A 26162-nucleotide genomic window follows, 5' to 3' on the forward strand; every position below is an offset into this window, starting at 1 on the left:
CATGCGAAAAGTTCTAAATTACGCTGTTGCAAATTACAATTCGAGCCTGTTGCGTAAATTTTGCGGCTTCAAGAGTCCCTATGGTGATTTTTAGAGTTAATATTTTTTGTTGTACTACGATCGCACATCATCTTGGTACATACATACGTGTTGTTCGTATCCACTCGTGGTTAGTTCACGGCGAAAATTAAGCAATTTCAAACTTGAAGATACGTATATCGTAAAAAATTATCGTCTGCACACTAAACTAACGGATAAAAACATCAGTAAAATATCCTTCAACCGAAAAGAAGCCAGAATAATCTAATTCGAAATCAAGGAATTCAACAAGTTCCACTGCGTTCCCCGGGACCTCTGTCGTAAACAAAGAAATCCAATTCGAGTAATCAAACCTATTCGACGATCGTGAAAACTGGGCCGGACATGTGTGCCTCGGCCGTGACCGCCTTACAATCACTTTTCAATTAATAAAGAACGAGCAGGCACCTGTAGAATACAACAGATTCTAACTATCACTCGTAAAAACATGCAATGTGTACGCACGCGTTGATGCCGCTCCGATATCACTGCGCACTTTCACGACTTGATTGATAAAGGGATTTGTTTACGTACTTTTTAGGGGTATAACACAGGACACAGGTACACAGGGTAGCGCGAGTCGCGGGCGGCGTCCGGATGCGACGCTGACAACGTTCGAATCACACGGCGGTCGGCGCGGCACTGGCGCCTGCTTCACTTGACGCCGGCGAACGGCCAATTCGCCACTCGAAATACCTACATACGTAACGTAACTTAACTCCATATAATATTTTATAGTTTCGTAATCGTGTTACTCGATTACCGTACGCGCCGCTCTCGTTTAATTGTTGCAACGATTTCGGGAGCGGTCCTGAGATCTCGGCGGATACGGCTTAGCGCGAAATATTCCTGTTGCGACCAGGATGCGAAAGGTCAAACGGCGTCGAGTGGATCCGACGACGCCGGTCGACCTCTAAAAGCTCAAACTGTGAACTAAACGACTTTGCCACTTACTAATGACACAACGTCGAGAACGTAACCAGACAGCGTTTCTTAAATTCAAATTAAATCGGTTTTTGTAGAAAACTGTTATGTTTAGTAAATTTCGCTTTAAAAGGGGGTTCTATGTGCTTAGTGCGAGTTTTTTAACGTTCTCGATAGCGTAAAAGTTAGCTCATATTTGGGATCGTTTGTGTACGTTTGCCGCTAGGGGCGCTGTTCCAACTGCATACAAAATTGGGTTAACTTTTACGCTATCGAGAACGTTAAGAAACTCGCACTAAGCACACTGGTTCGATCTCTGGTCATCAGCTTGCTAAAAGTATTTTGTAACGGCGTAAATGGACGTAATTTTTCTTGGGTATTTCCAACACGCGTTACACTAGAGAAAATCACAGATCGGGGTCCTCGTAGTACTTAGAATATAAAAAAAGATTTTGATATCATCTCGTAGGATAACAGTAATGAACCGATATTGGTACTCTAAATACACAACGAAGATTGATTTTAGATATATAAATTTTATACAACCGCTAAATACAGTTAAGAGGAGAGAAAATGGCGGCGTTATAAATATTCAAAGGGTGATAATGAAAAGTCCCTCTGGATTACTCGTCTGGTTGATTCGCACCCGATATCCTTGGCTTTGATATTATTACGGACAGTTACACAGGTAAACTGTCGACCTATGACAAATATCATATTTTATTCGTAAACCGAAATAATTTTACCTTACTTTTATTTTTGAAATAAAAATTAATTAATAGTTTCCTTACGTTTTTTTTTTTTAATTTATCAAAAAACATTTTGTTCGTGATATCTGTGACTGTACTCATGTGGTTGACTAACCTCAATTGAAAAAAATTATCTGCAAAATAGGTAAATAATTAACTATTGCTTTCAACTCCTTGAATGTTTATAAATACATATATAAACATAATGTATAGGCAATCTACAGCGCCATATTTTGCACACAGTAACAAAATGGACATCACACTGACGATGAATACGAGAATGAGACTAATGAGGGCTATTCAAGTAATAAGTAATTTTGAATTCACTTTGTGTTAATGAGATTCTACTTTTATCTTGTTTGCTTACAAATAGACTAGAAAACTTCACACTTATGAATATTAAGTGACAGATAGAGATGTGACAAGTGACAGGTAAAGATAAAGTTTCAGTGATACCAGTAAACATACAACAACAAATACCTTATGCTTCAAGATTGACATTATGTCTGGAAACTTTAGAAGAACCTGTTGCTGAGCGGGATATTAGTGCCTACTCAACATTACTACTGGTGATGAGATATATTGTGGGTCAGCGCGTTCATTTTTGTCACGGAGTAATCATGCGTTTGGTTTGAAGGTCGGGATAGTGGTTTCACCATACAATTGAGACTTAGACTATTACTCACGGCAACGGCACCACTGTAATTTCTATGGGCATTTATAATATACATGAACTATAATACCGCCTATCAGGTATTCCCAGGTAGATCTTCGTAAATCTAGTAGTCAGGTGACTATACCTTTTTGCGCGTCTGGCTGAAATGTTGACCGCGATCCACCTTTTACCTCTAGGTTCGTCCAGGCTTGGACACTTGGGCGAAAAGTGGAGCAGAGAGTTCCTCTTCCGAGAAAGTCCCACTAACCCTCATTCCCGCGGCGCGGGCATAAATTCTTCGGTCCCCGGTCCCAAAAAAGTGACCATCGTTATATCATTGTATTTTTGGTTGAAGTCACAATCTTTATCAAAGCCGTTTTGGGTTTTTTGCGTCCCATTATAGTTTTATTTATTGATTTATTAAGTACAATAGGACTGCCTACTATTATAAAAAAGTATGATACAATAGATATGGTATGATACAGTAGGTTTCATCGCTAACAGCCATCTCTTGCATTCTGCAATCAAGTCTATTTTTTTTTTTTTTTTCCGGGCCGGGGGCCGAACCTCCTACGAGGTTCCCGCGCCTAGGGGGCGCGCGGGGTATGTGAGACTCAACGATCTGCAGGTGTTGAGAGCAGATCGCGGGCCCAAGGATTTTAGGGCCCACCCACTAAACGACTCCCCTACACTCTTACACCCGACGTCCGATCTCCGTCCGGGGTCAGAACCCGTTCAGAGTAGGGGGGTTCCCGCGGTCAACACTACAACCAGACACGCGGCGCCACCCCGAGGACGCCCGACCGACGGGTCGTCGAGGCGATAGTCGACGACCAACGACGTCGGTCTCCGCGGTACGGCGGCCCTACCAGGCCGCCCGGGCGGTGCCGCTGGTGTTCCGGGATACCTCGCTGGGCCAGAACCAGCCTACCGGGTCGGAACGCGATACACCGCCGACCGGGTTGCTCTTCAACAGTATGTTCGGCGACGACAGCGACGACGAAAATGCGGACCGCATCGCAGTCCGCAGCCGCCGACGCGCCGTCCCGTCCTCCTGGTGCCAGCGCACTAGAGTGACGGTAGCGTGCGGCGCAGCCTCAACCCCCTTAGGTCGCCCCGTGACCATCACCGGGAGGAGACTGCCTCCTCATAGGGGCTGGAGCTGGACAAACGCCCTCCTCCGAACCCCGGCTCGACGGCGGCGGCACGGCGCCGAGAGGGAAGAAGAGCTCTCCCTCTCCCGTTCCGCCGCCTCCTTCTGCGAGATGGTGGACTCGCAGAAGTCGAGCATCGCCTGCCAGGACTCGTCGCTGCCGAGCATCGTAGCCACGACGGTCGGAAGCGACAAGTCCGGTCCTATTTTTGCAACGAGGACGCGGCGCTGCTCCGCGAAAGCGGTGCAGTACGCGAGCGTGTGCTCCATCGTGTCCTCGTTGCAGCCACTGCAGTGGTGGCACTTCGGCGTCGGCTCCCTCCGGGCGACGAGGTGCAGGTAGCGACCGAAACAGCCGTGTCCCGTGAGCACCTGTGTCGCTCGGAAGGTGAGACGTCCTCGGTCGCGATTCACCCATTCCGAGAGGACCGGGCGGATCGCCTCGACGGTCCGTCGCTCGTAGGCGGGGTCCGCCAGGCGGCGAGACCACGCCTCGAGCACGGCACGCCGAGATTGACTGCAATCAAGTCAACACAACTTATCCAAGGAAAGTTATTAAATGCGACGCATTTACTACTCTTTGAAAAAAAAATGTTTCCAGTATCCACGAAACAAAAATTTTTTGGCTTGGGGACGTTTAGCAACAAAGAATGATCTAAAAGTTAAATTTTATTTACGTTTAATTTTTATATACATAGTTCCTAGCTAACCTCCTCAATCGATAAATAAAAGACCTAAACTTTTGTATAAAATAAACAAACGGAATCCGTCCGACGGGGGACACATCAAAGGAACAATAAAATTGTTATTTTTATTTAATTCCGAGCATTTTCATATTTATCTACCTTTTAAACCTTCTCTGGACTTCCACAAATAATTCAAGACCAAAATTAGCCAAATCGGTCCAGCCGTTCTCGAGTTTTAGCGAGACTAACGAACATCAATTCATTTATATATATATATATATAGATTCTTAATTTCAGAAATGGTGCGTTGAACGTAACATCCTCCATTTTGAATTTTAAATTCAAAATTACGCTAAAGATTCTTACACAAAGGGAAGCAAATTTTTGAGGAAATCGATTCATAGATTCGTTAATTCCACACGACGTTGGATTCAGAAGGCCGACGACACATTTTAGGAAGCGCATTAACCTTGCTCACAGTATGAAAGTAAAAGTTAATAGCGCTGTAAAAACTACGTAAAATGCGTATTCGCCGCGCCGTCACGACATTCGCTCTTTTGCTATTATTCGTACATGGCAACACTAACACCCTGGAATTTCCTGATTACGACATTCGCAAACTAATACTTAATTTAGGTACTGCAGGATATTAACAGGGTACATTTAAAAGGAATATAAAACATATAGTGTTTTTTTATTTTATTTTTCCATTACATGTAATTTAGTAAAATTAACTCTAGCTATGAGATGGATATGCTATTTTGGAAGAATACGAAGATCCCACTGCCTTCGCACTTACACTGAGGATTCTGAAAACGGTGAATATTTATTTTCATTCGTAAAATTTTCCGTTTTTTCTTTGCTTTTAGCCAGCTGTAGACATAATTAAAATCACTATTACTGATGGACGTCTTCGTGATCATGAAATCTGTGAAGCATTCGTAACGTCGGAAATAATTTAATGACAATAAATACACGAGATTAAACCGTAAAAGTGCTTTTAGTAAAGTATATATTTCGTTTACGTTAAAATATTTGCACGCCAATTACTCCTATCTCTATAATGTTGATTTTTTTTTTTATTGCCTATATGTGTGGACGAGCTCACAGCCCACCTGGTGTTAAGTGGTTACTGGAGCCCATAGACATCTACAACGTAAATGCGCCACCCACCTTGAGACATAAGTCCTAAGATCTCAGTACAGTTACAACGGCTGCCCTGCCCTTTAAGCCAAAACGCATTACTGCTTCACGGCAGAAATAGGCAGGGTGGTGGCACCTACCTGCGCGGACTCACAAGAGGTCCTACCACCAGTACATGAGGTCCTACCATCACATGAAAACGCTCTGAACTATGAGCTGTAAGAGTTCCCACGTGAAAGCTCAACGTTCAATACCAATAGGCACTTCTACGTTATTATAATACTCGTACAAGTAGTCACACATTGTACGATGAACTAAAAACCATTGACGATAATTATTTAATAAAATCTGAGACGACATTTCATCTTTGATTCGGTTTCGGTAAGCGCTGGCTGGACCTTTCGTTGCGACTCTTGTAGAGTCCGGTGTCAATTTAAATGTTAGTTACATGTGGTTCCCGCCGGAGGGGCCCGTTCTGAGCGATGTCCTAATTGGTATAGCATCAATAAGTGTTGTGGAAAATGGGTTCTTAGCTTTTGATGCTCTAAATCGGCAGACGATCTGACGGCCTTTTCATTGCGTTGGGGAATCAAATTTACGGATACTCCACCGATGAGGATTAGGTTATGTCGGACACTAAGACGACTACTGCTTACACCCATCCATCAGTCACATCCGACGTCCGATCCCCCGCCCCAAACGCAGCTCGAGTTGGGGTATCCCCATATAGGATAGGAGGGATCCCACGGTCAACCACGGTCTTACGGCCTACCTACTATTACGACCAAAGCTCATACACACATCATCAAGTGAATACCGCTACCCACCTTGAGCCCTTGTTCCAATTGTATTGTATACTGATCAACGCTTCAAACCAGAATGCACAGCCCTATTTTTGCCACGAGAAACAGACAGTACCTACACTAGTACGTTGTGGTATAAATATAAATTACGATTACTAATTGCGATTATTTTCAAGCCTCTTTTGAAGCTAGACACGTTAAATCGTCGATTATACTGACAAGGAAATTCATTCTAAAGCTCTAATTATAAAAGAGGTTCCGTACGACTTGGACCATTTCATGTCTTGTACGTTTAGTATTATGGTGTAATTATTAACGCGGCACATTTGTTTCGTATATGGGTTTATAAGGCTGGGTTTAGATGTACACTGAAAGAATTTGCTTTAAAAAAATAATTAAAAATCAAATGACTGATGGATAAGTTACTTAAATTATACGCAATTTCTAAAAAGATAACATCAGTATGTATATAACATAAACAATAACATATAATATAATTCTTTATTATGAAGAAATCAATTATGGAATGTTATAGGTGTATAATGACTAATTTTAAAATAAGTACTGTTTTGATTAACTAGAAATAGTGCAGTAGAAACATTTCAACTAAACTTCAATTCATCTTAGGTCTAAAGCACCCACTCAATTAGAATATAGGATATGTCTTCATCAGACCTACTAAGTTAGATAACATATTAGGTAAATGATCTATATAAAGTACCAACTGTGAGGCAATCGCAGCGTGTACGCCGCTGCAGTCTAGACGCAGCTCAATGCTTTTATTGCGAAATCGTGTCTTGGAAAACTACACGATAAAGCCATATGCAAATAGTCTCCGGCTCCGCACCGCCGAATACTTAAATATCACTTGTCGAAGCAATGTAAAACTATCGACAAAATTAAGCGGAAAAACTTTATCACTTGTCGAAGCAATGTACAGCTATCTACAAAATTGGCAACGCCGTGCCTTCTTATCTTTGACTTATCTATAATGTTATCGAGCAACACTTCCGGCCTCACATAATAAATTATTTACGAACTTAGGAAATATATAGAACTTATTATTCTTATAATATAATTAGTAATTTCATAATTCGATATTATTAAATAATAATTGTACGTAAATAATCAGCAGAATAATTAAGATGAACAATGTTTAATATTACCTACTCAGTTTGTATTAAAATAGGTCAAGATGATTGTATAAATACCGACGGTTAGCATATCTCTGTTGCATTCGTATTCTACCCACCGTAACGTGTACTAAAGAGAATATATTATTTCGTGTGGATGTAAATTGTCTCAATTGTCGCCGCCACCCTGAGGATCCGTTTATACTTCAGAAGCGGGATTATGCCAGGCCCATGCATTGACGGATTTGAGACCGCTGAGAAACACAGGCGATATAAAATGCGACGTGTCACCCAAACCGATGCGGAGGTTATTCCAACGTTCCGGCCGGATGAAAAATCTAGCAACGTCAAGGGATGGCTGCACAAGATCGACCAGTTGGATCACGTATATGGATGGGACAACAAAGACTGCCAGTTCATCATGCAGATATGTCTTCGTGGGTCGGCTAGGGATTGTGCGATACACCACCGCAACTATACTACACATCCGCGAATGGCTACCACATGGAGAAGAGAAGGTGCTGTTGCTCCAGTTGCAAGAGGGACCGACTTTCAACCAAAGAAATGTTACGCCTGCCGAAGAGAAGGTCATGAAACAAAGAACTGCAAAGAGCCGCGCTGCGAGGTGTGCCATCGCCCGGGACACACGTCGGTCAGCTGATGGTATGCGGCCAGCTCTTCACACCCAAAAGTGAGTAATATCTTATTTACAACATACAGCGTATGCATAGATTTGCAAAAAAAAAAATAGTGTTAATTAATGGCTCTAGTCTCATTGCATACATAGACATGGGCAGCAAATTAAATATTCTGTGTGGCATATGCTGATAAGTTAAAAAATTAAAGATTGTCTTCCGTGGTTACAATGAGAGGTTTTGGAGGCTCATACTCGTCGACCTCTTTAGGAACATCCCCGTGAATGTTCATATAGACAACATTATTGTGGCTTTGTGGAAATAACGAATTACGACATCGCGGATATAGATTTAATAATCGGAGAATCAATGATTAATATCAATATCACAAAATTCTGTTAAATTCGTGGGTAGTAGTGAAACTTTTAATAGTACTCTTAGTGAAATAAAATTACAGACCGACTTGTCCGATGAATTTAGGACACAGCTGTATAATATCACAGTAAAGTGCTGATTTGGTACAAGTTTACCTCAATATTAACACTAATGAAACATTTCTTATGAATTCTGTATATTTTGAGCTGGGCTGTATGTCCTATGTACTTTTGGGTGGACTTGTAAGGTCGAAAGATTGCTTTTTAAAAATAATTAATATCCGAGACAAAATCATTGAATGGAAACATAATTGATTAAAAATCACGCGTGGAAATTATTACTAATAAAAATGAGTCTACAAAGTAGTATGAACGTTATGATACTTGACCAATCTACTGACTCAGAATTGCAAGTAACTGATAAAACAAAATCAAACTATTTCAGGATAGAGGCTGCATCAGTTAACAATAAAAGCTGTGTGATGTACAAAAAATAAAAGCTGTGTTATATACAAAAAATAAAAGCTGTGTGATGTACAAAAAAATAAAAGCTGTGTGATGTACAAAAAAATAAAAGCTGTGTGATGTACAAAAAAATAAAAGCTGTGTGATGTACAAAAAAATAAAAGCTGTGTGATGTACAAAAAAATAAAAGCTGTGTGATGTACAAAAAAATAAAAGCTGTGTGATGTACAAAAAAATAAAAGCTGTGTTATATACAACAAATAAAAGCTGTGTGATATACAACAAATAAAAGCTGTGTGATATACAACAAATAAAAGCTGTGTGATATACAACAAATAAAAGCTGTGTGATATACAACAAATAAAAGCTGTGTGATATACAACAAATAAAAGCTGTGTGATATACAACAAATAAAAGCTGTGTGATATACAACAAATAAAAGCTGTGTGATATACAACAAATAAAAGCTGTGTGATATACAACAAATAAAAGCTGTGTGATATACAACAAATAAAAGCTGTGTGATATACAACAAATAAAAGCTGTGTGATGTACAACAAATAAAATCTGTGTGATGTACAACAAATAAAAGCTGTACAAATAAAATCTGTGTGATGTACAACAAATAAAAGCTGTACAAATAAAATCTGTGTGATGTACAACAAATAAAAGCTGTACAAATAAAATCTGTGTGATGTACAACAAATAAAAGGTGTGTGATGTACAACAAATAAAAGGTGTGTGATGTACAACAAATAAAAGGTGTGTGTGATCTATGATAAATAAAAGGTGTGTGTGATCTATGATAAATAAAAGGTGTGTGTGATCTATGATAAATAAAAGGTGTGTGTGATCTATGATAAATAAAAGGTGTGTCGTATGAATTAGATAATACAAGATATAATTACTGCTTAAACATGTCAATTTCAGGTGCCATACACCAGCGACAAACCAGGCGCCAATAGCAGCGCTGATCGCCGTGGGACACGGCATATACAGGATGGCCGAATGTTATCGAGCAACACTTCCGGCCTCACATAATAAATTATTTACGAACTTAGGAAATATATAGAACTTATTATTCTTATAATATAATTAGTAATTTCATAATTCGATATTATTAAATAATAATTGTACGTAAATAATCAGCAGAATAATTAAGATGAACAATGTTTAATATTACCTACTCAGTTTGTATTAAAATAGGTCAAGATGATTGTATAAATACCGACGGTTAGCATATCTCTGTTGCATTCGTATTCTACCCACCGTAACGTGTACTAAAGAGAATATATTATTTCGTGTGGATGTAAATTGTCTCAATTGTCGCCGCCACCCTGAGGATCCGTTTATAATAATTATTACAAAAATATTAACATTCTGCACTCCGTCTCTATATTCTCTATAAGTGTAGGAAATTTCATATTCCTCCGTCCGCGCTAATATCGTAAAAAGGGGTACAAAGTTTTTGCTTCACGTATTAAAATATAGATAAGGTTTTTCTTTTTGAACGACTTCAAAAAAAAAGAACGTTCTTGATTTGACTGTATTTTTTTTGTGTGTGTGTAACTTTTTTCAAGTTGAACCGATTTTGAATTATTATCTTTTTTTTTTGGTAAGCTAGTAGTACTTTCCATGTGTTTCCATTTAAGTTTTATCAAGATCTGTCTAGTCTTCGAATTTTAATGAATAATACTTATTTAATTGAGTTTGACTGCATTGAAGCTTAGTTGTCTTTTACCGCTTTTTTTACCTACAGAAGAAGGAGACAGGGTAGTGCTACTCTAGAGACCGTAATGTTTTATTTGTTACTTATTTACCGCATTAAGGCATACGATTTTTTTTTTTCTTAGACACGGGGACGAGCTCACGGCCCACCTGGTGTTAATTGATTACCGGAGCCCGTAGACATCTATAACGTAAATGCCGCCACCTACCTTGATATATAAGTTCTAAGATCTCAGTATAATAGGTTGGGGAAAAAGTTTCTTCGCATTTTTTAAGAAAATTCATAACATTTTTTAGTATAGTTTATTTACATTTAACTAAAATATGTAGGTACTATTTTGTTCGATAACTTTTGCCATCTTGTAAGTAGGGACATGATCCGAATGCTATAGAAATTTTGGGGCTTCTGATCAAAATACCGCGACAATTGGTTTTGGCAGTCTTCTCGTGATGTTAACCTGACACTGCCTAAAGAATTCTGAAGAGACCGAAACAGGTGGAAATCTGAAGGTGCAAGGTCAGGACTATACGGTGGATGCATTAACACCTCTTAGCCAAGCTCTCTTAATTTTTGTTGTGGTTCAAGATGTGTGAGGTCTAGCATTATCATGATGAAAAACCACACCCCTTCTGTTGATCAATTCTGCCCGCTTTCTCTCAACTTCTTGCTTTAATCTCATCAGTTGTTCGCAGTAGAGTTCAGAATTGATGATCCTGTCTGGTGGTAACAGCTCATAATGAATAATGCCAATCCCACAACACACACAGCATCACCTTGTTGCGAGTTAACCCGGGATTCGCCACAGTCTGTGAAGTCTGACCGGCCTTTGACCACGACCTTTTTCGAACGTTCTTGTCGTACGAGATCCACATTTCATCACCAGTTATCAGCTTCTTCAAAAATGGTTCGGTTTCATTACGTCGTAATAAAGAACCACAAATGAGTGCACGGTTCATTAGGTTTCTTTCAGTGAGGTACCCAAATATCGAGCTTTTTGAGTACCCAGTTTTTTTCAAATGCGCCAAAACTGTTTTGTGGTCAATTCCCAGTTCTTCAGCTACGTCGTAGCTACTGATATGCCGATCTTGTTCTACTTTTTCAAAAATGGTATCCATTTTATCCGTCATAGGGCGATCAGAGCGACGTGCATCTTTGATATCAAAATTTCCAGATTGAAAACGCTTAAACCAAAAACACTGCACTAGGTCCATAAACATCGCAAATTTTTTTTGCGGCTTACGTTGCATTTTTAACTTTTTTGTAGTAAAATTTTAAAATATATCGAATTTCTTCATTAGATTCACTCATCTTGACAGTACGAAAAATAAATAAAAATCACATATTTTCCTAATTTGAATTTGGAATTAAATTATCTTCTTTAAAATTTAAACTTCTAATGATACCAAAAGCAGCCAGATACAAATAGTATAGCCAAAGAGATTTTATTACAAGTTCATACATATTACAATGCGAAAACACTATTTCCCCAACCTATTAATTACAACGGCTGCCCCACCCTTCAAACCGAAACGCATTACTGCTTTACGCTAAGTAACTACGCATTGCTGCACGGCAGAAATAGGCAGAGTGGTGGTAGGTACCTACCCGTGCGGACAAGAGGTCCTACCACCAGTAAACCTTTACCAAAATTTGCCAGTCAAATTATAACTCCGATAATCGACAATATTACAGAAACTAGGCTTTTTTTATTTGTGTTGCACGTGTTACAAAACTGTATAAAATATTTGAAACGAGCTGATGAGGCAAGCATTAAAGGTCAATATTGGGCAACAGCAAAAGACATTAGAGGTTTGTGTATAATATATGTCGACGCACCACTAATTATATGGAAAAATTAATTAATCAATCAAGATTAATTCCTAATTTAACATGCGGCGTAATTATTGATTGTAATTATCACACGTGTAGTAAATATATTTCAGACTGATTGTTAATTTAAGCAAAATGCAATGTTATGGTTTGCTGTCACTTGGGCAGCAAACGATAACGTTGCATTTACCATTCGTCTTCAGAGGAATGTTTAATCATTTGCTAAATTCATTTCTTGATTTTTAAGCGACGTCTACTTGTTTAACACGATGTTTGGTTAAGATTAATGTTTTAAGGAACTCTGCCAGATTTTGTAATACGCGGAAACGATACCACGTGATTACGTTTGTAAGGATAGATTCAACTTTAGATTTAGTTAGTGACCTAAATTAGTTGTTTAAATTAATTTGTGATTTAACTATCAAGTTTGGAAAATTTAGAGTGAGTTTGCGTTTTAATAATTTGTGAATTTGAAGTAATTTCCGTCTTGACAAGAGGGAGCCACCGAACTATCAAGTTTGGAAAATGTAGTGAGTTTGCGTTTTAATAATTTGTGAATTTGAAGTAATTTCCGTCTTGACAAGAGGGAGCCACCGAACTATCAAGTTTGGAAAATGTAGTGAGTTTGCGTTTTAATAATTTGTGAATTTGAAGTAATTTCCGACTTGACAAGAGGGAGCCACCGTTTTTGTTTTCGGGGTGGCGGCTTGTAATCAAGACGGAAAGACTTTCTTTCTGTGCTGCGCCTCGGCTGCGACCAGACGCTCTGTGAGTACATACTGTTGCATTATTTTAAGGTTATTTTTAAGTGTGTATATAAGTGCTAGGCGAAGTGTTGTAATTAAATAGTGTTAAACTATAATTTGGTTTCGTTTGCGATGAGTGAGCCTTGTGATGGAGTTGGTGGCGTCAGTTTATCTGACGTCACCTTTTCCAAAAATTCTCCGGAGGTCGGTGCGCCGTCATCAGAAGTGGGATCACCTCCCACTTCTGCTCGCCCTTCTGGCTCGGTTAACAAAAATATGAACACTTCTGTTGATGGGGTGCCGGCTGATTTTTTCACTCAGATGTTGCAAATGATGAAACACGTGTCGGATCGTATGACGTCGCAATCAGATATTTCAAAAGTGAGAATAAATGACGTGTTTTTGCCGTCATACGATCCAGACGCTAATGTTGGGGTTAGAGAATGGTGTCAACATGTGACCACAGCTATGGAAACTTACAACCTGAGCGATTATGAAGTCCGGATGAAGGCTGGTAGTTTGCTTAAGGGTCGCGCAAGGTTGTGGGTTGACAATTGGCTGGTGTCCACCACCACGTGGCAAGAATTGCGTGATGTTTTAATTTCGACTTTTGAACCGGAAAACCGATATTCACGCGATGTTGTGCGTTTTAGAGAACATACTTACGATAATTCTAAAGACATCGCTCAGTTCTTATCACAAGCTTGGGTTTTATGGAGACGTATTACTAAAGATAAGTTGTCGAATGATGACGCGGTTGAGGCTGTTATCGGTTGCATTGGGGATGAGCGCCTGAGAATCGAATTGTTAAATGCGCGAGCTACATCTGTCCCAGAACTTATTTCAGTGGCCTCATCTATAAAAAGTGTTAAACGTCCTCATCCCAATGCATCGATACCGCATCAGAGTGTCGCAAAGCGCCCACGTTTTGATAAGACACCGGGCTTTTGCCAAATCTGTAAAAGGTCGGGTCACGATACGCGTGATTGCCGATACCGCGACAAACCTGAAGGCCCTCAGCCGCGACAACAGGATGGTAAAACTACTCCTCCAGGTGTTGGTAGACCGACATGTACGTTTTGTTCAAGGTTGGGTCATACTTATCAAACGTGTTACAAGCGAGAACGTGCAGTTGTTTCTAATGTCAATTGTGTGGGGACGTCAAAATTAAATGCGATGCCAGTTGTTGTAGGAGGTTTCAAAATAAATGCAATTTTTGATAGTGGAGCCGAATGTTCAGTCATTCGTGAATCTGTAGCTGCAAAGTTGCCGGGAAAACGCGTTGATAGGGTTAGTTATTTGAAAGCTCTCGGTCAATTTACGGTTGTCTCGCTTTCAACATTAACAACAGTTTGCATAGTCGACAACTTGCGCGTAGAACTAGAGTTTCACGTCGTTTCCGATATTGAAGTGAGCTCTGATATTTTGATAGGCATTAATTTGATAGAAAATACGAACCTAAGCGTTGTTGTAAATTCACGAGGTGCAATGCTGGTTCATCAACCGATCATTTACCACATGCGATCTCAAAGCCCAAAATTTGGCAAATTAGATTGTGACTTAACCAATGACAATCAGATTAGCGAGTTAAAAATATTGCTGAACAAGTTCGAACACTTGTTTATTCATGGCTACCCGCATACGCGAGTTAATACGGGTGAGCTAGAGATTCGATTAAAGGACGAAAGTAAGACAGTGGAGCGTAGGCCCTATCGGCTTAGTCCAGTTGAACGGGAAAAAGTTCGCGATATCGTTAACGAATTGCTTGAGCATAAAATAATTCGGGAAAGTAAATCTCCTTTTGCAAGCCCAATAATTATAGTTAAAAAGAAAAACGGCAAAGATCGTATGTGTGTAGACTACCGAGAGTTAAATAGGAATACCGTCAGGGACCATTATCCCTTACCGATAATCTCAGACCAAATAGACCAACTGGCCGGGGGTATTTATTTCACCACAATTGACATGGCAGCTGGGTTTCATCAGATACCTATTTCGGAGGGATCAATTGAAAAGACTGCTTTTGTAACTCCCGATGGTTTATATGAATACCTAACTATGCCATTTGGACTTTGCAACGCGGTGTCAGTCTACCAGCGCTGCATTAATAGGGCTCTCTCTCATCTCACGAGCTCACCAGACCAAGTGTGCCAGGTCTATGTCGATGATGTGCTCTCAAAGTGTAAAGATTTTGATCAGGGCTTATCCCATATTGAACGCATATTGATTGCTCTACAAGAAGCTGGCTTTTCTATTAACGTTGATAAAACCGCCTTCTTTAAACGCTCCATCGAGTACTTGGGCAATATAATTGCCGACGGGCAGGTTAGCCCTAGCCCAAGAAAGGTGGAGGCTTTAACGAAGGCACCAATCCCGAAAACTGTCAAACAAGTTAGACAATTCAATGGCCTGGCTGGATATTTCAGACGTTTCATTCCCAACTTCTCGCGAGTTATGGCGCCTTTATATGAACTCACTAAGAACGATACGACATGGGAATGGAACGAAAGGCATGACGAAGCTAGGGATTATATTGTCAAACATCTGTCTACTGCGCCTACCCTTACGCTATTCCAGGAAGACGCACCCATCGAACTCTACACGGACGCCAGCAGCATCGGCTACGGGGCAGTGTTAGTGCAGACATTCGCGGGTCGCCAACATCCAGTCGCGTACATGAGCCAGCGCACCACCGACGCCGAGAGCCGCTACCACTCTTACGAACTTGAAACGTTGGCGGTCGTAAGAGCAATTAAGCATTTTCGGCATTACCTCTACGGCCGAAAATTCAAGGTAATAACCGACTGTAATGCTCTCAAGGCCTCCAAAAACAAAAAGGACTTGCTTCCGCGTATCCATCGGTGGTGGGCGTTTTTGCAAAACTACGAATTCGAGGTGGAGTATAGGAAAGGTGAGCGATTACAGCACGCAGACTTTTTCAGTAGAAACCCTTGCAGCGAGATGTCAGTTAACGTTATGACTCGAGATATGGAATGGCTGCAGATTGAGCAGCACCGCGACGACGTGCTACGCCCAATGATGGAGAGTATAACATCTGGCGATTTCATCGAAGGCTATGTCATGGAAGATGGCATACTTAACAAAATGCTCACAGATCCTATACTCGGCATACATAAACCAATTGTAGTGCCTAAGTCTTTCCAGTGGAGCTTGATAAACTCCTTCCACGTGACACTGCAGCACCCAGGATGGGAGAAAACTCTGCAGAAGCTACGAGAAACGTACTGGTTTGACAAGATGAACTCGGCTGTTAGACGTTTTGTAGACCATTGTGTTATATGTAGAACCTCGAAAGGACCATCTGGTTCTATACAAGCGCAGCTCCATCCGATCCAGAAACCCACGGCAGCGTTCCAGGTCATTCATATGGACATCACAGGAAAATTGGGCACGAGAAACTCCGAAGGACAAGATGAGTACGTAATTGTTGCTATTGACGCATTCACGAAATACATATTACTGAGCTATTCCAATGACAAGAGCCCGAGCAGTACACTCGCGGCACTCAAGCGTGTCATTCACCTGTTTGGCACCCCGGTACAAGTGGTGGTTGATGGCGGTCGGGAGTTTCTCGGCGAGTTCAAAGTCTACACTGACCGCATAGGGATTGACGTGCATTCAACTGCGCCAGGAACAAGCCGAGCAAACGGACAGGTCGAAAGGGTCATGGGCACATTGAAAAATGCTCTTACCATGATCAAAAACTACAGTACTCAAGACTGGCAGACGGCGCTGGAAGCTTTACAGCTCGCTTTCAACTGCACGCCACATCGAGTGACAGGAGTAGCTCCGCTCACTCTCCTGACCCGCCGACAACATTGCATACCGCCAGAGTTACTAAGGTTGGTGAATATTGAGAACGAATGCATAGATTTTGATCTGCTCGAGCAACACGTACGACAGAAAATGATTGATGCGGCGCAATACAACAAGCAACGCTTCGACAGAGGCAAGGCGAAATTGCGCCCATTTCAACGAGGTGACTACGTACTCGTCAAGAACAATCCTCGTAACCAGACATCCCTCGACCTCAAATACAGTGAGCCGTATGAAGTATGCAGAATCCTGGACAACGATCGGTACATCATCAAGCGAGTGACCGGCAGAGGGCGCCCTCGTAAAGTCGCCCACGACCAGTTGCGCCGAGCGCCCCAGCCCGGCGAGCAGGACACCGTGTCGACGGACAGTGTAGAGGACCCCGAGCGACAACCGGCGAGCGTGCCGGCCGACGAGACTGAAACAGATGCCACATCTCGGCCCCAGCCCCTGCCGTCTACCTCGCGAGCTGCCCAGGCCTTGGATGCTTAATGGTTAGTTTTATATTTCTTACTGCTATCCTGATAGTTACTTAAAATGTTTACCAATTTATGAGAAAGCCAGTATCAACATCAGCAGTAAGATCCAGCCGTTGGCCTATGTCTTTGTTGACGGGTCGACCATTATTAAAAGTAAGCCTGTACATTACCCCTATCCTATTTTCCTTCATTGAACCAATTTCAGAGCCCCTGTGGACCACGGTCAAAATAAATAAGGCCTAGGCCACAGCATCGTCCTTCCTAAATCCTTTAGAGCCCCTGTGGACCACGGCGTACGAGACCGCTCAGCGCCACAGCATCATTCCCATGTGAGCTCTTCATTACGCTATTTATTTTCAGAGCCTCTGTGGACCACGGTCATAAATATAAGGCCCAGGCCACAGCATCGACCTTCCTAATCCTTTAGAGCCCCTGTGGACCACGGCGTATGAGACCGCTCAGCACCACAGCATCAAAACCCTCATACGCCTAAACAAAAGGCAAGTAAAAAAAAAAAAAAAAAAAAACATTACTTTTCAGAGCCTCTGGGGACCACGGTCAAAATGATTGACTATGACTGTTGCTAACTTTGACCGACTTAGGCCTAGGCCCCAGCATCGTCCTAGTTCCCACTTCCATTAGAGCCCCTGTGGACCACGGCGTTCGAGACCGCTCAGCGCCACAGCATCAATCCTGTCTACGAGAAATCAAATCGTGCAATTATGCGTGGAGCATTTGTATCGATATATCTACGAGTACATAAATCGTGCGAGTAAGCGTGGAGCATTACAAGCACTTCAATATCATCGCTCACCTTCCATGTACAGCATTCCTATACTTATAACAATTTTGTATAAAGCCTCTCAATCTTTATTCTGTGCTTTTCATCTTACTATTTAACATACTTGTGTGTATGAACTTTATGGTACAAAAGCTAGCTGATAACTAGGATTGTTGAAATCGGTTATCAAAGAAAAATAGTACGACAATTTTATTATCATTACAGTAGTGACGTTGTTTCATTTTGAAAAGCGCCAGCCACAAACAAGTTGTCAGCTAGTGTACCGGTGGACGGATACCTAGCTCAAAGAAATTACTTTTCATTTTCAGACCCGCGACTGGTGCAGAGCACGCACACTGTCTCGCAGAATGGCCGTGTCGACGCACCACTAATTATATGGAAAAATTAATTAATCAATCAAGATTAATTCCTAATTTAACATGCGGCGTAATTATTGATTGTAATTATCACACGTGTAGTAAATATATTTCAGACTGATTGTTAATTTAAGCAAAATGCAATGTTATGGTTTGCTGTCACTTGGGCAGCAAACGATAACGTTGCATTTACCATTCGTCTTCAGAGGAATGTTTAATCATTTGCTAAATTCATTTCTTGATTTTTAAGCGACGTCTACTTGTTTAACACGATGTTTGGTTAAGATTAATGTTTTAAGGAACTCTGCCAGATTTTGTAATACGCGGAAACGATACCACGTGATTACGTTTGTAAGGATAGATTCAACTTTAGATTTAGTTAGTGACCTAAATTAGTTGTTTAAATTAATTTGTGATTTAACTATCAAGTTTGGAAAATTTAGAGTGAGTTTGCGTTTTAATAATTTGTGAATTTGAAGTAATTTCCGTCTTGACAAGAGGGAGCCACCGAACTATCAAGTTTGGAAAATGTAGTGAGTTTGCGTTTTAATAATTTGTGAATTTGAAGTAATTTCCGTCTTGACAAGAGGGAGCCACCGAACTATCAAGTTTGGAAAATGTAGTGAGTTTGCGTTTTAATAATTTGTGAATTTGAAGTAATTTCCGACTTGACAAGAGGGAGCCACCGTTTTTGTTTTCGGGGTGGCGGCTTGTAATCAAGACGGAAAGACTTTCTTTCTGTGCTGCGCCTCGGCTGCGACCAGACGCTCTGTGAGTACATACTGTTGCATTATTTTAAGGTTATTTTTAAGTGTGTATATAAGTGCTAGGCGAAGTGTTGTAATTAAATAGTGTTAAACTATAATTTGGTTTCGTTTGCGATGAGTGAGCCTTGTGATGGAGTTGGTGGCGTCAGTTTATCTGACGTCACCTTTTCCAAAAATTCTCCGGAGGTCGGTGCGCCGTCATATATGATCATACTGAAAATGAATTTCTGCCGTGAAGTAGTAATGCGTTTCGGTTTGAAGGGTGGGGCAGCTGTTGTAGGTAACTATACTTGAGACCTTAGAACTTATATCTCAAGGTGAGTGGCGCATTTACGTCGTAGATGTCTATGAGCTCCAGTAACCACTTAACACCAGGTGGGCTGTGAGCTCGTCCACTCATCTAAGCAATAAAAAAAAAAAGAATTTGTTTTCTGACGACTATGAACTGATGATCATAGTTGTAGCGAATTCAGCTAAAACTAGTGCCTACTAATTTAATAAAACAATTTAATTTTTAAAAGGATTGTTTTCGATGGCAGAGGCTTGTCCAAATTAATTGGTCAGTAACGAAACAATAGGAAATAATTTATTTTAACGGATGTTAATTATGTTAAAGCAATCATTAAATTAATAAAGTATTATTGATTTCAAATCATTAAACCCTTTTATTCAATATTCACGTCATCAGGACGCACGATGTCAAATTTGTCGTTCTTTTTTATATTATACCAACCAATAAAAAATAAAGACATTATTCTTTAAACTTTTTTTCCTACCTATGCTGATAGCCTTGAGAGGCTATTTCAGCTTCACCCTAACGTGTGTAAGTGAGCTCACGGGGCTCAAACCGGAGTGTAACTAACACTGGCCCTAGCAAGAGCAGGGCTTCGCAGAATCTACTACCGGATCGGAAGCGCGACCCACTGAGAAGATCCGGCGAGAAACTCAGTGCGCTGTGTCTGTGGGTTAATTCGCTCGTCGAGCCCTTCGTCGCAAGCGAGGGGCTCGACGAGAACGGTGACCGGTGCTTGTAGTAACTAAAAGCACCGTTAATATATCGGGAGGATCCGTAATGACGTGTTTTGGCGACGTCGATTTAAGCTTTCTGCTCTTTTTATTTAATTTACTGTACAAAATACTATAGAGCAAACCATAATAAGAAAACATGTTGTCAGTACCAATACTACAAATTCTCAATTAATAAGAATTTAAGACCTAATAAAGTTAATCTTCTTTACATAATCATAATCATTAACTAGATTAGCATCCAAACTATAAGGTTGGGGAAAATGTTATTAAGTGGTTACCATAGATATGACCATAGATCATGACCCATATCAATGAGACATGAGTTCGAAGTCAATAATACCTGTGTCTTTAAGCATTTTTTTTCCTTTATTGAAGCAAAAACAAATTACAACCATAGAAATTATAAGTTTAAACATTTAATACAACAATCTGGATTGCAATTCAAAACTGTATGCACCTGGGATACAGAAAAAATATAACAACTGAACAGAATAAAGATGCCTTAATACCTTGTGTGTATGAATGCATGAATGCACACACACACACACACACAAACAGACGTGCGTGCGCGCGCGCACTTACATGCACTCGCACTCGCACTCGCACACGCACACACACACACACGCACACGCCCACACGCCCACACGCCCACACGCACACACGCACATACGCACATACGCACACACGCACACGCTCGCACGCACACACGCACACGCACTCGCACTCGCACTCGCACACGCACACTCGCACACGTGCACACGCACACTCGCACACTCGCACACACACACACACGCACACGCACACGCACACGCACACACGCACACACGCACACGCGCGCACGCACACACGCACACGCACACACACACACGCGCGCGCACACGCACACGCACACACACACACACACGCGCGCGCGCACAAAGCATTGAAGTATGTCCATCATATCCTTGAAACGGAGCGTATAATGGCTTCTCTGCTGAAATGAACGATTCAATTATTGTTTTTCCCGTTTTGTTTTGAATACTTTTATTAGAGTGACCCAGTTTTCTTAATTTGTGTTGCCCTAAGTGAAGCTTATAAAGATCTTACAAACATCTTGATTTGTTTTCTTTCGCGTGATATAACAATAGAAATTATTTGCTTTTTATTGTTCCATATCGGCGTTTTCGTACCAATTTTTCTAATGAAATACGTACTCGACAAATGTTCACTATTGACTTCCATGGTGAAGGAATAATATAGTGTAATAAAAATCAAACCCACAAAATGATAATTTGCGTAATTACTAGTGGTAGGACCTCTTATGAGTCCGCACGGGTAGGTACCACGACCTGCCTATTTCGCCACCTGCCTAGTTTGAAGATGTGGCAGTCGTTGTAACTATACTAAGACCTCAGAACTCTTATCTCAAGATGGGTGGCGGCATTTACGTTGTAGATGTCTATGGGCTCCGGTAACCACTTAACACCTGGTGGGCCATGAGATCGTCCACACACCTAAGCAATAAAATAAAATAAAAAAACTAAAATAAAACAAATCTCTAGACTACAAGTTTTATGTCAGTCAATAATAAGAATGCTACCTCAATCACGCAGATTCATGAACGAATTTGAATGAAATTTCACTCGAAGGCTGTGTATAACCTGAATTAACTTAAGATATATTATTTTTATGGAAAACTAGCGGCCCGCTCCGGCTCCGCTCGGATCTTTAACAAAATTTTCAATGATATTTGACGTTGTATCATTTTATTAAACAAAAGAACACTTATTGCAGCATAACTATAATAGTTAGAAATATGCTGTCGCGACACTTTTTGTAAATAATAATGTGTTCTACAAAGTCGTAGTACACTATTTTATTCTATCATCAATAGTTTTCGCAGGGCACGCGATGTAAAGAATATTTTAGGTATTCTATCATCAATAGTTTTCGCAGGGCACGCGATGTAAAGAATATTTTAGGTAATTTTTTACACCTTGGGTTACATTATTGGAGTTTTAGTAAGGATCCCTAATTTTTTTTCAAAACAGATTATAACCTATTCGGGAATAATGTAGCTTCCAAACAGTGAAAGAATTTTTCAAATCGGTTCAGTAATTTCGGAGCCTATTCAATACAAACAAACAAATGTTTTCTCTTTATAATATTATTATAGATGACATTACGCGAGTACATTTGCTGTAATAAAACGACAGTGCTTTCTGGTTCGTTATTTTACGTACCGATTGATCTAAAAATCGACTGTTAGTTTATAGACGAGAGAATGAGTTATGTAAGCTTTATCCTGAAAAAATGTAACGAGTTCCATTCTTTCTGAATTACAAATTTAAAACGAACGAATTTTATATTATATACTTATATTCATACTTCATATTTTATATGCATACTTCAGTCTCATCCTAATTGAAATGATTTTTAGCTAAAGCTATAATTCGCAGTCAATGGGCTTGTGTTAGGTGCGGCCGTTTGTTACACCAAGTAAAAATGGTAACTGTTATTTACAAATCATTACATTTGAACTTTAGATGTTGGTAATGTTTGGTCAGTGAATCTTTGCGGTTTAGTCGTGTCAGATTTTGACAGCCGTAAATGTCAAACCGCTGAATTGAACGGCTGTTGGGTAACCGTTGTCTTTTTTTTGCCGTACTGTCCAAGAGCGCATGGTTCGTAGATAATAAAATGCGAATACCGTCACTAACCTTGAAACGCAAAGCCAAAGTCTCAGTTTTGCTGTAAAGCAGATTCGACGAAAGCAGAACAAATGGCCGCGACCTAATATAAGCACTTAGGATTCGTACAAGAACGAGACCCCAATTCTCAGACCTCTAGCAGCTTTAGATACGCAAATTTGTGACCTAGTTCCACAACTACCAAACGAAAAGACTGAAATGTGCGTAACCCAAGAGAAAGTAAATTTATCTTGTATCCCTTTGGATCCCCTTTGGATCCCCTTTGATCACCTACGAATTAAAAGAAAATAGCGATACCGAAAGAAGGGAGAGCGAAGAATGTTGCAGACGTGAGAATCTCAACTGCCATTCACTACGCACTATTTATGAATGTAAATAATAATGATAATAATAAATAGCTGGGAAGAAATCACGCACAGTCCTCCTCATCCTCCTTCAGTCGATCGCTCATTGCTGAGCATCGTGATGCGCCCGCCTGTGACCTTTTTTTTGTAGTTTGTAGCCACTTTTGTCGGTCAGTGGTACCTATACAGTGAAGTGCTTGGCTCAGTGTCATGTCTAGACACTCGGATACTTGGTCACTCCATCTTCTTCGGCTCCGACCTCTGGATCGTTTTCCATCCACTTTACCCGTCACTATGAGTCTCTCCAGGTTGTCAGAGGGTTTTCTTGCTATATGACCAAAATATTGGAGCACTCTATATAGGCATTTGGTGGATAGGCTCTGGTCAACTTTTAGATCATTAAGAATGGAAGCGTTCGTTCGGAAAGCCGTACAAGGGATGCGCAACATGCGCCGCCAGCACCACATCTGAAACGCTTCTATGCGTCGCCTGTCAGACTCTTTCAAGATCCAGGTCTCAGCCCCATACAAAAAGATTAAGAAAACGCACAGTCATCGGGCCCCAAATTAGGATTCCCTGTGTTATGGGTAGCAGAGACCGACATTCATAATTTTTATACACGTTTAAATAGATACATATGTAGATAGTAAATACCAAAAGAGCAAACAAACCTATTCATTACACGAATGTTTGCTCAATGTGGGAATCGGACTCACGATCCTCGGCGCAATATTCAAGAGTGCTGCTAATTACTGCACCGCGCTACCAGCGAAAAGGTAGTTCCAAAATATTATTGAAAAAATAAAAATTGCACCACCTAGTCAGTTTTCGTCTATATTTTCAATGTAAAACATTTATGCGCAAGAGGATTTAAGGAGATGACAATGTATGCGTTCGTAGTGCCTACGTACTAATTCTTCTAAATGTCTTATCGTATCGTATCGTATCGTATCGTATGTCGTATCACTCTTGTCAGAGCGGTCGTGGTCGTCATCCAGCATCATTTCTGTGGGCAGATGTTATGCGCCTCACGAGCAATCGCTACTCCTCCCGGTTTGTGGTGAGCCTGGTACACTCATGCTCCAGCGGGGTATTCCGTGACACCAGCGGCACCGTCTGGGCGGCCCGACGGGCTGCCGTACCGAGACGGCCGACGTTTCAGAGTCTTCGATTCGCCTCGAAGGCTCCGTCGGCTGGGCGTCCTTGGGGTGAGCCGCGCCGTCTGGTTGTAGTGTTGACCGCGGTAGCCCCCCTACCTCATCCAGGTTCTGACCTCGGAGGGGATCGGACGTCGGGTGTAAGAGTGCAGGGGAGTCGTTTAGTGGGTGGGCCCTAAAATCCTTGGGCCCACGGTCTGCTCACAACACCATGCAGATCGTTGAGTCTCACATACCCCGCGCGCCCCTTTTGCGCGGGGACCTCGTAGGAGGTTCGGCCATCTACCCGAAAAAAAAAAAAAAAAAAAAATGGTACACTCATGCAAACAGCCCCCAACCGCCAACTTGATCTGATCGGTCCATCGCATGGGCACCCTTCCACGCGGTCTGGTGACTTCTACTTTGCCCTGAACGACAAGACGCTCTATGGAGTCATTTCAATGTCTTATATGGGAATATAATTCTTGTGCTTAATTCTTGGTAAAATATTATATTGGATGAATGTTTTTATAATTATTTGATATATTTCTATTTCTTCCAGCCCATCTCCAGAATTACTGGAGATAGGTTAATTTGGAGCAGTATTTGTTCCATTAAAATTGGACATTATAAAAAGTAAAATACTTTTAATAATTTTTTGATATATACATACTTTAATGTATGCGATGTTAGAAGTTACATAGAAAAAAAATCGGTGTGTAAATTGTTTGAACCTTGAAAATAATGTACCTTTATTCCTGTAGGGTCTCCGTTCACGCGATATGAAGCCGACACAGGCGAAGTTGCGAGCGGAAAACTAGTATATGCAATATGCAAACTCAAATCTTATGCCTGACAAATTAAAATAGCACTAACTTATGATCGAAACAAAAAGCTATGCAAATGGCGATTTGCATCACAAAATAAAGAGCATCTCCGATCACCCTCTTCGGCTAATTAATCCCTGAACCTGGAAGGTTAGGTATCTGGGTGTCATCCTGGATGCACCCATGACATTCCGCTCAGATATAAGGTCCCTACATAACCGTTTTATCCTCGGCAGACTTTATCCTACGATCAGCAAGTGGAGTAAAATGTCCCATAATAATAAGGCGACACTGAATACGGCCTATAATGATATATGCCAAGGATGAGCAACACGCGGCCCGCCAAACATTTCTAAAATTGAATTTATTTTATCGACTTCCATCAATTCGGTTTTCTGTTCTTATTGTTACGCCGGTGAAAGTAACGCCATCTATCGCCGAATAGTTGAACGAATATCGAAGGATCTAGTAGCACCTAGAACGCTCGAGAAGTACAACGCCATCTATTGTCAGATAGCGGAAACTACTACTAGAGATGTGTGGAATATTCTCCATAATTCTACGGATGAGGTATTGGCTATAAAAGCGTTGTAGAGATGGCACGCAGTCAGTCTGTAATCAGACTACTCAAAGCGAAACAGCGATCGGATCACTTGAAGCGAAGCGAAACAAGCGAATTGAGAGTTTTACAGTATTTGTTGAGTGTTTTTTTAGTGCTCTAAGTGTTTATTTATCCTTAAATTTTATTTATCCTGTACCCCAGCGCGTAACATCTTGTTTGTTCTTATCTTG

General features: G+C 40.9%; 2 protein-coding genes across 7 annotated transcripts in view; one reads left to right on the plus strand and one right to left on the minus strand.

Annotated features, from left to right (window-relative positions):
• The window catches only part of LOC101739491 (terminal nucleotidyltransferase 5C), a 248747-nt gene extending 246576 nt beyond the window's left edge, over positions 1-2171 (minus strand). The window contains exons 1-2 of one of the 5 annotated variants that reach the window (XM_004922867.5): positions 1867-2171; positions 613-774 (exon numbers count right to left, since the gene is read on the minus strand). The gene's annotated coding sequence lies outside the window, so the exon portion shown is untranslated. Of the gene's footprint in view, positions 1-392; positions 1446-1866 lie in introns of those variants that run through there. The other 4 variants (XM_062670007.1, XM_012697283.4, XM_012697285.4 and 1 more) reach the window with 4 other exon arrangements.
• Positions 2172-7242: 5071 nt separating this feature from the next.
• LOC119628943 (uncharacterized) lies at positions 7243-10106 on the plus strand. Of its 2 annotated transcripts, none has more exons than XM_038013066.2 (2): positions 7243-8015; positions 9729-10106. In XM_038013066.2, exons 1-2 carry the CDS (start codon positions 7624-7626, stop codon positions 9868-9870), a joined length of 534 nt encoding a protein of 177 aa, XP_037868994.1. In that variant the 5' UTR covers positions 7243-7623; the 3' UTR covers positions 9871-10106. The 2 variants fall into 2 exon arrangements, with proteins under 2 accessions (XP_037868994.1, XP_037868995.1); XM_038013067.2 differs by lacking the exon at positions 9729-10106 and adding an exon at positions 8779-8857 and having other exon boundaries at positions 7247-8015.
• The last annotated feature ends 16056 nt before the right edge of the window (positions 10107-26162 follow it).

This window comes from Bombyx mori, chromosome 9 (assembly GCF_030269925.1).
Source record: "Bombyx mori chromosome 9, ASM3026992v2".
Taxonomy (NCBI): Eukaryota; Metazoa; Arthropoda; class Insecta; order Lepidoptera; family Bombycidae; genus Bombyx; species Bombyx mori.